Source organism: Schistocerca nitens, chromosome 6 (genome assembly GCF_023898315.1).
Source record: "Schistocerca nitens isolate TAMUIC-IGC-003100 chromosome 6, iqSchNite1.1, whole genome shotgun sequence".
NCBI lineage: Eukaryota > Metazoa > Arthropoda > Insecta > Orthoptera > Acrididae > Schistocerca > Schistocerca nitens.
This window is the reverse complement of record NC_064619.1, coordinates 598,728,528-598,740,892: the sequence shown is the minus strand read 5'-3', so window position 1 is coordinate 598,740,892 and position 12,365 is coordinate 598,728,528. Positions and strand designations below refer to the sequence as shown.

Here is a 12,365-nt window from a genome sequence, read left to right as displayed (position 1 = left end):
CGAACCTGCGACCGTAGCGGTCACGCGGTTCCATCCTGAAGCGCCTAGAACTGCACGGCCACACCGGCCGGCGATATACACTCCTGGAAATGGAAAAAAGAACACATTGACACCGGTGTGTCAGACCCACCATACTTGCTCCGGACACTGCGAGAGGGCTGTACAAGCAATGATCACACGCACGGCACAGCGGACACACCAGGAACCGCGGTGTTGGCCGTCGAATGGCGCTAGCTGCGCAGCATTTGTGCACCGCCGCCGTCAGTGTCAGCCAGTTTGCCGTGGCATACGGAGCTCCATCGCAGTCTTTAACACTGGTAGCATGCCGCGACAGCGTGGACGTGAACCGTATGTGCAGTTGACGGACTTTGAGCGAGGGCGTATGGTGAGCATGCGGGAGGCCGGGTGGACGTACCGCCGAATTGCTCAACACGTGGGGCGTGAGGTCTCCACAGTACATCGATGTTGTCGCCAGTGGTCGGCGGAAGGTGCACGTGCCCGTCGACCTGGGACCGGACCGCAGCGACGCACGGATGCACGCCAAGACCGTAGGATCCTACGCAGTGCCGTAGGGGACCGCACCGCCACTTCCCAGCAAATTAGGGACACTGTTGCTCCTGGGGTATCGGCGAGGACCATTCGCAACCGTCTCCATGAAGCTGGGCTACGGTCCCGCACACCGTTAGGCCGTCTTCCGCTCACGCCCCAACATCGTGCAGCCCGCCTCCAGTGGTGTCGCGACAGGCGTGAATGGAGGGACGAATGGAGACGTGTCGTCTTCAGCGATGATAGTCGCTTCTGCCTTGGTGCCAATGATGGTCGTATGCGTGTTTGGCGCCGTGCAGGTGAGCGCCACAATCAGGACTGCATACGACCGAGGCACACAGGGCCAACACCCGGCATCATGGTGTGGGGAGCGATCTCCTACACTGGCCGTACATCACTGGTGATCGTCGAGGGGACACTGAATAGTGCACGGTACATCCAAACCGTCATCGAACCCATCGTTCTACCATTCCTAGACCGGCAAGGGAACTTGCGGTTCCAACAGGACAATGCACGTCCGCATGTATCCCGTGCCACCCAACGTGCTCTAGAAGGTGTAAGTCAACTACCCTGGCCAGCAAGATCTCCGGATCTGTCCCCCATTGAGCATGTTTGGGACTGGATGAAGCGTCGTCTCACGCGGTCTGCACGTCCAGCACGAACGCTGGTCCAACTGAGGCGCCAGGTGGAAATGGCATGGCAAGCCGTTCCACAGGACTACATCCAGCATCTCTACGATCGTCTCCATGGGAGAATAGCAGCCTGCATTGCTGCGAGAGGTGGATATACACTGTACTAGTGCCGACATTGTGCATGTTCTGTTGCCTGTGTCTATGTGCCTGTGGTTCTGTCAGTGTGATCATGTGATGTATCTGACCCCAAGAATGTGTCAATAAAGTTTCCCCTTCCTGGGACAATGAATTCACGGTGTTCTTATTTCAATTTCCAGGATTGTAGCTAGTGAAAGACGAGATGGTGTGGTCTGCGGGCAGACTCTGCCGAAGTGTCGTACCACGGGAGAGGACCCTATATCCTCCAATTATTGCCTCACCTCTGAGAAAATATAAAGTTTCGCCCAGGTGTCCAGACGTCTTTACAACTAACTACGCTCTCCGTAGGAATGGAAGAGCTCTAGCGACTATACTCCACGGCGGTTGAGAAGCAAGTCGCCTCTCCCTTTTGCTCAAAACCTTCCACAAAACAGCCATTCCCCCGGTGTTCTCGAATAAACCTATTATAGCCCAGCAGTGTTTACTGTGCCAATCATGTTTACTAGCAAGGAGACCCGATCTTCCTCAACAAATCACTGCAGTGCAGTACACATTCTGTTCTCCGAAAAAATAGCACACAATGGCTGGAGGTCCTGCAGCCAAACCCCCAACGCATTTCACAAGATGAGGAACTTCCTAGTGGAAACAAGCTCTGTCTCGTCCATAAAACGATTTAGACGGCGCCATTTTAGCGAGGCGCTGCGGCATCTAAGAAACGCGACGTCCGGAGAAATTCGTCGTCCCTTTTCACAAGATACGCTGTTCTTGTAATAAACACGTTAGCAGAGCGCCAGCCCGACGCCGCTTTACCTGGACCCACACGTGGAATGAGGGGACCAGACACCTACACCACGTCCACTCTCAAATAAAGCGTTTAGGCCATCGGCAGGATGGCCCCCGCCGCCAATTTCTAAAGAAGTGTCATTTCGCATACAACCGTGGAGTTCCCACCCTCTTGCTTGACCGCTAGTGGAACAAGGCCGGCCACCAGAATGGCTGCCCATAAACCACTGCCCTGCCAGGCCCACGGCCCGCTTCCCTCACTGTAAAGGAATCCGCCAACTTTCTTGCTGCTTGAGGAAAGTTCTAAAGCTTCCCCTAACGCAACGGCCACCTACAGGGTCCAAAAATCTATCTCTACAGCCGAGTGTAATTCTACTACTGCTGCTCAAGTCATGTAAGTACTGTGAGATCAGTCAGCGCTTTACCCTAACCCTAATAGTCCATCAGATTAATATCAATCACGGAAAATATAGATACATCAAAGGCGAATGAAGATGTATGATAATCACCGAAACAAAATGAAAGGGGAGGTGCCTGACAGGTATTACCATGGCAGTGGCCTGCCCAGAAGGCAATCTTTCAATTGTAAGACTGTGTGTGATCCAACATGCTGCAACAGACGTAAGCGTTGTTGAGGGAAAAGAACAAGAGAGAAAATTGCAATTAGTCATTCACAGAGATTCGCGGGGCTAATAAATTTACAATTTTGTTAACCGGTTTACATGGAATGAGGACAGAGTGAGAGAAAAATGGATTTAGTTACAATATTGAAGCAAGAGAACAAACATATTGGTCAACCTAAAACAGCACAGTGTAAAGAAATTAGCTTGCGACACGCATGACAAGTATTTCAGCAATTCGGCCAGCAAGCACTTGCATTACATCTCACCGTCATTACTTCGTGGTGCAGCTGCACAGTGAGTCCCCACCGGCCAACACGTCCATACTGTAGCTTATCCCCCCTTCCACTAAATACCATTAGCTCTCATTACCCCTGAGAGGAAGCACTTTCTGGCGCTTATTTCGGCCAATCATGGGCCTAACTTCTGGGTCCAACACAACGACCCAATTGACTCACGCCAAAAGTGCTCCCTATGGATCCCCTATTCGTCCGTTTTAACTGCCGGATTTTCTAGAAAGAACTCAGAGCCTCTACTGCGATTCCGCGACCTTGTTCCAAACACCTCCTCCAAGTCATGTAAGCGTCAAGACAGAGAGAGTAGCTGTCCTCTACCACCAGCCACCATTCGCCTCCTTGTTCACCGATTCATCGATTTCCACCCCCCTCCTCTCCCCTCCCCCAGTCCTGCTACTGCCCTGTGCGTTCCAACAGTTCAGCCCATCTCGTTATCAAAAGCGTTCTATGCAAAACTAAAAGATACATACATCAGACAATAATTACGTGCAAATTTAAACATGAAAAGATGATGTGGACGCTGGAATGAACAAACATCAACAAAAGTCATCTCGATATGTCATGCAGGTGTGTTGCTATTGTGACTGTTGCTGTACCGATCTGAAGGTCGCACGTGATGTTGTTTGTAAGCATGCATGCATGATTTCTATGAAAAATAGGTCCATCGTCTAATGACCCACTATAACACAATACACGTTTACACTCCATGGATGCTGACGTTCCATCTGACGGATTGTCAACAGACCAGTAGTGCATGTTTCGGTGTCTTACCTGGCCATTATTGGTAAACGTAGTTTCATCACTAAGCAGCACATGTGATACATCTGGAGAACCCTGTCTAAATAACGACGCCCAGAAGTTAACACGATTCTCATAATCATTTCCATGCAGCTCTTGATGGAGAGAGATGTGATGGAGATGGAACCTATGTCGAAGGAGAACGCGTAGGACATTTGACTGACTTACGAGTAAGTCACTTCCCTGCGCGATAGCGCGGGAGCTAACGAGTAGATCAGTACCACTTTGTCATAACTGGTTGAAGAGACTGATAAGTAATTGCCGAGATGGTTGACGCCTATTGGGACATCTTGCTACAAACACTGTACAATAATGAACTGCTTCCTTCCTACACTCTCTGAGCACCACGTGCGTGCCGGCTTTCTCTGCATTGGTAAATGAAATTGTCCACTCACGACCTACTGCTTCGACCGTCTCACGTAAGGAGCACACAAGCAGACTATAAGCAAACAACAGCATCGTACCTAGCAACTATGCCGGTTGAACGGCACAAACAAGTGTTGCCGTCAAAACTTTTAAAAATACGATATCTCCTAAATGACTCGCACTAGAATCCGGGAAAAAACACCACAAGTATTGTAATTTACCCCACTTTTAGTTAAAATGGCTCTGAGCACTATGCGACTTAACTTCTGAGGTCATCAGTCGCCTAGAACGTAGAACTAATTAAACCTAACTAACCTAAGGACATCACACACATTCATGCCCGAGACAGGATTCGAACCTGCGACCGTAGCGGCCGCTCGGCTCCAGACTGTAGCGCCTACTTTTAGTTAGTTCGTGTGAATAGTCACTGTTGCATTTAACAAAGTGCATGTTTGAACAAAAACACTTTCCATGTACTACGTTTCTTGGCTAACAAAACGAGACCCGACTATCAATCCATTCTGTGAAAGTTGCACATCAATAGCACTTTCCATTTCCGAAATATTTGCGGTGAAAATTTTAGGTGATTCAGCTTAGACGTGTGCATGGATGTATAGTGAACCATTTATAGCACATCAAAGAGTGGAAGTTCCTGTAAATCCATGTAGACAACTTACGAACTGTACTGCTGTCTCCACAGTTTTTTTATATTTGCACAACAGATTTCCTCACACAACTACACATGTTTTGGACGCAAGATGCGTGCATGGCGTTGTAAGGAGATAAATGCATTTTTACTGTTATTTTTACCACCATTAGTGTCTTGAGAACGTAATTATTTAAAAAAAATTAAGACGTAATTACGATATCATGTAATGTGCTTTTGAATAGTAACAATTAATGTAAAGTTTGTACTAGAAAACAAAACAGAAACTGGAATAAACATCGCCCCCACACAATACCTAGAGTGTACTATGTCTGAAGGTGCAACGTGTAGTTTAGGTCATCCTTCGAGTTGAAGTAGTGCAGTGAAACATTTTGCAAATGGTACTTTAAATTCAGAATTCACGCAAACCCATACATTCAAAAAAACGAAATGAGGGAAAGTAAACCACAGTGATACGTATGAAGAGAATGAAAAACTAGAACGAAGGAACTTGATTATCGCAGTGGACAAAAATAGCAGCCCATAATCGAAACCAGTTATTCAAAGTCACAGAATAGCTTAAATTCTGAACAATGAGAATTCGATTATGTACTTGCCCGCAAGAATATATTGAACTTTTTGATTTTGTCTTACCTACGAAGATGCTGTAGGTGATGATGATATGGATGATAGAATTGGCGAAGCTGGTGAGCACCAGGCCGGTCACCACGAAGCACCCTCCCACGACCGCCACCTGCCGCATCGAGAACTTCTTCAGCAGCGGTCCGGTAAGTAGACCTGAAAAGGCACGTTTCTTGCCGTCCGCTCAAACAATTAGGGCTGATTAAATTGTCTTATTCATGGCTCGTAAACACTGAAAATGAAATAGCGCGAGTGAACTTCAAAAAGTAAAGTTACATATTATAATAGCAGGTTAAGAAACTTTCAGCGAACGCTGCACTATACTTCGAAATGATACAGGTACATGACACACTTTTTCAACATAGTCTCTGTAAGCAAGGTTAGGAACGTTCTAGCAAACGTTCATTTATTCGACGATAGAAATCCACTCTATGGTGATTGAACCATTCGAAAACTGCCGCGTCTACATCCTCATCATTGGAAAACCTTATTCCCACAGATGTTCTTTCAGCTTGCCGAAAATATTGCGTGGACATTCTCATCTGTGGTCGATGTCGATGTTCTTTCCTCCTGATCGGCTTCACCCACGTCTTTGTCACCTTGGCGAAATTATTGGCACTGTTTCACAGTGGCAGGACGCTACATTGCTTTGGTCTGTATACACTGTCCAGTGACATTAATGTGACCACCTATCAAAAGCCTGGAAGGTTACCTGTCACCGCTCAGTGAACGTTCTGTTACGGTACTTGCGCTGTGCGTGGCTAGTGTCCCCATCATCATGTATTTTACACCCCGTTTTTAACGTACTTCCAGCTCACTACCTTAATTTAAATTACTACTGTCACTGAGTTGCTGCTTTGCCTGACCGTGACCGGCGCTAGCAGCGCGTATCCCCTCTCGTAGTATCTTTGCTCGACTGCTATTACTTCCCGGGCGTTGTCTGTCGTAAGAGGAGTTCGGATCGCTAGTTCGGCTGCCATTCAATTGGAACGCGTGTGGAGCGCAGTCCGGACCTGCCAGTCGGGGAGTTGTAATGTGGCACTAGTGCAGTCAGGTTGCAACTGTGGGGTCTGCGTCGACATGGCTCGCCCGACCATTGCCGTCATGCATCACTTGAGCCGCGCCACGGTCTTGGTGGATCGTCGGTCGGTCGTCCCACCGGACGAAGCGTTTTGGACCGCCGATCGTTCAAAAGTCGGCTGTTTGTGTGTGCATTCTCTCGATTTGTCTTCGTGGGTGCTTAGTTACTGTTGGGTATCGTTCAGGTCTTCGCGCAAGTGTTTGTCAGGTTGTGTGTGTAGTTGGCGTTATTTCCACTGACTATTTTAGATGTTGTCGGCATTCTGCGGGAGGTCGGTCGGTTGGTGCGGGCCAGGGAGAATATGTCTGCGCGGTGCAGTCGGCTGGGTCCGCTGGCAGCCCCTGCGCAGTGTCGGAGCGTGTGTGGAGCTGTCCGATCGCTACGAGCTTCGTGGTTCACCGACCCAGAATGGCAAGTTGAGTAATGGTTTCAAGTACCCAGGCCACGTCCATTCGTGTTCTGTTGTTCGTTTCGGTGGTTTGCTGTTGGGGAGGTTTTCCTGTGAGCAAAATGTTCAAATGTGTGTGAAATCTTATGGTACTGAACTTCCTGTGAGCAACACCGAGTGTTTGTATTGCTGAAATTTAGCCGCCATCTGGTGGAATTAACTACATTGGTTGACTACAATTCTAGTGCACCAGCGGAATTTTCTGCCTTGTGGCCGTTAGTGCTCTGGTTATCTGCCCTGGCCACTAACGTAATTTCAGTGTACTTTCGTCACCTATTGTCCCTCTCCAACAGCCGGCCGGTGTGGCCGTGCGGTTCTAAGCGCGTCAGTTTGGAACCGCGTGACCGCTACGGTCGCAGGTTCGAATCCTGCCTCGGGCATGGATGTGTGTGATGTTCTTAGGTTAGTTAGGTTTAAGTAGTTCTAAGTTCTAGGGGACTGATGACCTCAGTAGTTAAGTCCCATAGTGTTCAGAGCCATTTGAACCCTGTCCAACACGGTGTGTAGTTTTGACAGCTTAATACATATACATATTCGGCTGTGGATGATCACGCCCGTAACATTTTGTGTTTGAAGTCTCATGTGCCATATGGTGGCAAGCAAGTCGTTTGTTGGTCGGTTCGTGGCTGTCCCTTGTTTGGGTTGCGAAGGATCAAGTGTAGTTGGGCTCACCACCTATCTCACTTACGTGAACGAGGTCAGACCGACCTCCCTGGAGCTTCCGAATGCCGCTTTCTTTATTGTCCTTCTCACTGGCGTTTAATTGTCTGTTTATAATCTATCATATCCTAGGATTTAAATAATTCTTGCTTTTACTGGATTTGCCGGCCGGAGTGGCCGAGCGGTTTAAGGCGCTACAGTCTGGAACCGCACGACCACTACTGTCGCAGGTTCGAATCCTGCCTCGGGCATGGATGTGTGTGATGTCCTTAGGTTAGTTAGGTTTAAGTAGTTCTAAGTTCTAGGGGACTTATGACCACAGCAGTTGAGTCCCATAGTGCTCAGAGCCATTTTTTTTACTGGATTTTATGTATTTTTGAATTTTGCAAAATCAATTGTGGGCCTTCAGCCACGTAAACCCTTATTCTAACAAATGCGGCCTTCTGCCTTTGAAACGTTATGGTAATTTATTTAAAAATCTTGAAAATTTTACTGCGGGCCTTCAGCCGTTTGTATTGCATCTTGTTTACGTTTGTTTATTCACTTTTGCCCTGTGGCTTTCCGCCTAGCTGCCTTATATTTATATGTATTTTAATTATTTTAGTAGCATTTTTAACTGCATGTTCTTTCTACTTGAGATTTATCTTGTTGCTTTTAAGATTTCTTGTTTGGAGACCTTCAGCCGTAGTTCTGAAGGTTCGGCTATGTGCCATTTTGGTTTAAATGTGTTAGTAAATTACAATAAATTACAATTTTGAGAGTATCTGACTGACATCTTATTTGGCCCTTTTCACAATCCTAGTTCTGCCCAGCGGGTTTAGCGAGCGTTTCAGTACTGGTACGCAAATCCCAGGCTTCGTCGCCGATGAACAACAGTCAGCATGGGTGCATGAGCTAGGTGCCTGCTGTGGAGCCCCATATACAGCAACGTTTTCCAAATGTTAATTGAAGAGACGCTGTTGGTAGCCCCTTGGATCATCTGGGCTGTCTTTGGCTCAACAATTTCACTGTATTCGGCCGGCCACGGCGACCAGTTGACAAACTTAGCCGTTTCTCATATGCTTCCACCCTATTCTGGAAAGCCAATGAGCATACCCTGAGGGCCGTCAGATAAATCGCATTACGACAACGACTGCACTGTTTTCTGTGTCGCTTCTACAGGTTTTCAGTACCCTCACTGCTAGTGCTGCCACCTTCCGGTTTTGAGGAGTTATTGCCTTTGAGGACGAAAATAGATGGTGGTCATATTAAAGTGACTGGGAAATGTACTACCAGAATTTCAAGGTGAATCTGCGTGTAACATAAACGTTTTGGTCGTAACAGTCATTCTGCACTGCTCACGTCAGCTCTGGAGAACGCTGACGCGCCACTTAACTCGCACACTGTGATGCACCAGTTATCCGTAGCTCAGCAGAACTGTACCTACAAGAAACCGAGAATGTGTACTTCCCTCCGGAAACATCAGATTGCGGCACGCCTCAGACATACAAGTCCTACATTGACGTCTTGGCAGAGGAGGAAATGGCTTGGCGAACTCGTCGTAGCCAGTAAAAGGCTGCAGCGTGCCCGACAGTTCGGATGCTCAGTGGATGGACATAAGTTCCGTGCCCGGCCACTACAGTGGCGGCAGTGTCATCGATACGGCGTTGGACAACACACGCTCGACGTCACATTGTTGTCGGCCGTTACACCGCCACGTGGTGGATGTGGGCGGGCTTAAATGCAGGTGCTACCGTCTGACACTGTCGAAGCGTGGCGTTTTTATGCCACAGCGTAATTTTTCTTGAAAAGAACCAATGACCGTCGACCACGGCAGCTGGTCACATCCAGGCGGCTTGTCCAAGGCAAGTCCCACGGGACTGGTATGAATAACAGTGTCACGGAAGTGTCTTGATAATACTGGGGTGCTGATCATGCAGGTCGGTGAGTGGCAGCAGCCGATGCCCAGTGTCCTGGAAGACTGTCTTTTGCTCAAAATCGTTTATCCTGTTACAATAGTGTCGCTAAATCAATGTCATCTTTCCCGAATCTGTTAAGTCTCAAGATCACCTCTGTTATAGTATTGTTTGTGACCGAGCGGTTCTAGTCGGTTCAGTCTGGAACCTGCTACGGTCGCAGGTTCCAATCCTGCCTCGGGCATGGATGTGTGTGATGTCCCTAGGTTAGTTAGGTTTAAGTAGTTCTAGGTCTAGGGGACTGATGACATCAGATGTTAAGTCCCATAGTGCTTAGAGCCATTTAAAACATTTATACTATTGTGTAGACTTTACTGACTTGTTAAGATACTTGTATCATACCTCTCGATTCCTTCGACATCTTTGGCAATCAGATCTGATAAAAATCTTAAACAGTTCTCTTTGCAGTTACATTAATGTGCTACACCTTTCCAGAACACATCAGGGACAAAAGACATTATCGCAGCAATGAAGGTGAAAACTTGAGATGTGGGGTGAAGGGGGGGGGGGGGGAGCCGGCCGCGGTGGCCTAGCGGCTCTAGGCGCTCAGTCCGGAACCGCGCGACTGCTACGGTCGCAGGTTCGAATCCTGCCTCGGGCATGGATGTGTGTGTTGTCCTTAGGTTGGTTAGGTTTAAGTAGTTCGAAGTTCTAGGGGACTGATGACCACCGATGTTAAGTCCCATAGTGCTCAGAGACATTTTTTTTTTTTTGGGGGGGGGGGGTGAACGTTTCCCTTGGTTGTAACGCGATTCCCTGCACTGGAAATCCCCTCCAAAACAGTTCCAATTGAGACTATCTCTGCTTCGCTACCAGCGTGCACTACTTTCTGGGACAAAGAATGAAATATATAAGGAAGAAATTTGGAATCACTTCATTAGAGGTAGATGCCCAGCATATGCAAAGCAGTTCATTGTCTTTAGTTTCTTGCCATCAAATAGGCATTAGGAGTTCGTAATTTTATCCAGGACATGTTGTTCCAGAAACTTATCAAATGCAAACGTAAGCCCGCGATTCTGATCAATGTTTCCGGGAAATTTCACATGATGGTGGAATTGGTAGTGTCCTGCCGAGTATTCCTAGCGTGGAACCCGACTGCTTCACTTCCAGAACGCTTAAATTTCTCTGAAACAACTAAAATAAAGTAAATAAAAATCGTTAGCTCAGTTGTGTGAAGCTCAGACAGTTCGTTCTAACATTCAAGGTAGAGAATGAAGTAAATAAGAAGATGTTACCAGTTTACCGCATTCCTGTTCAAATGGCTCTGAGCACTATGGGGCTTACATCAGAGGTCATCACTCCCCTAGATCTTAGAACTACTTAAACCTAACTAACCTAAGGACATCCCACACATCCATGTCCGAGGCAGGATTCGAACCTGCGACCGTAGCGGTCCGCATTCCTGTCTCACTGGAGAGTGATTGAATAGCAGCGATAGTTCTTTACCTGTGTTCCCATCTACTGTGGTAAAGAATTAAAGATGAAAAACAAAACTGTAAATAAGAATTTGCAGTTTCAGTTACATAGACAGTATATTCTACAGTATGAAACTCCACTACATTTGACAGACATTGCAGTATTTCCATGCAGTGGATGAACGATTTGATGTGTTAAGCACAAATTTTCGCATGCCTCCTTTTTACTTACTCTGCTGAAAAGAGGTCATCTTCCTCTATACAAACAAAAAACTGTAAAACCGTCATGTATGTCTGTTTGTCTGTTTGAACACGCTAATCTCCAAATCTATTAGAGGAACTTTATCGGGGTTTCACAAGTAATTTGACAGCAGCTTGTGGGAACATATATATTCTTTATTTCATCAAAATCGGATCAAGGAAAGAAGTTATTCTAGTTCAAAATTTTAGAAATGTGGAAGTCTGGTTTTCTGTTACCTTTTCATGACTAAACCTCTGAACCGATATGGAAGAAATTTGGTGTGGGTGTAACCTGAACGCAGAAGAAGAACGCAGGCTTCTTTAGAGAGTATGTAGTACGAGATATTTATCGATCTGAAGAGTATTACCCGAATTAGAGAAAAATATTTACTCATTGAAAAAGTTATTTATTCTTTGGATTTTGAATTTTATCATATTTGTGAAAATGCTTTTAATGGAAAATGCTTTTATTGATTCATATGCCTTCTACATAATACGATTCACTATAATGAGTACAATGCTTGTATTATCTTCAATGTGTTAAATCCTCACTTCTGTACTATAATACATATGAGAGTAGGTCTGCTACATTTTCACGACTAAACAGCCGAGAAAATTTCGATGGAAAACGTAGGCTGCTTTAGAAAGAAAAAGAAAAAAGAAAAGTAGACACCTAAAAGTATGAAGTAACGGAAGGAATATCTTTCTTACATCAGTGACCATAAACCATGTTTAAAAGTATTAAATTTGTTTCATAATGCACACGTTATATAATGTTAACCTATTACAGTAGCACTGTGCAGAGATGCACACTTCTGCCCTTGCCTGCCCCCATGCACCGCACGGTGGCAACTATGCGTGCATGCTGCATTTTCATGCAATGGGATAGTTGACTAAGCAGGGAGGGGGGTTGCGCATCATGAGCTATGATTACACAAACAAGTAGATACTTGAGGCCAGCTGTCATTTTTGCATGTACAATAGATTACTTTCTCGCCATCACTCATGATACACTGACAGAAGAAAATTGTAATACTAAGAAGGAATTGTGCGATATAAACGAAAGTTGGTAGGCATGTTTCTACATCTGAAAGATGGT

The 12,365-nt window shown here is 46.3% G+C and overlaps 1 protein-coding gene across 3 annotated transcripts in view; it reads right to left on the bottom strand.

Moving 5' to 3' along the window:
- The window catches only part of LOC126263167 (monocarboxylate transporter 2-like), a 257,848-nt gene that overhangs the window by 223,303 nt on the left and 22,180 nt on the right, over positions 1-12,365 (bottom strand). For all 3 annotated transcript variants that reach the window (XM_049960210.1, XM_049960209.1, XM_049960211.1), the window contains exon 4: positions 5,480-5,623. In XM_049960210.1, the coding sequence (XP_049816167.1) occupies positions 5,480-5,623 (144 nt within the window). The remainder of the gene's footprint in view (positions 1-5,479; positions 5,624-12,365) is intronic.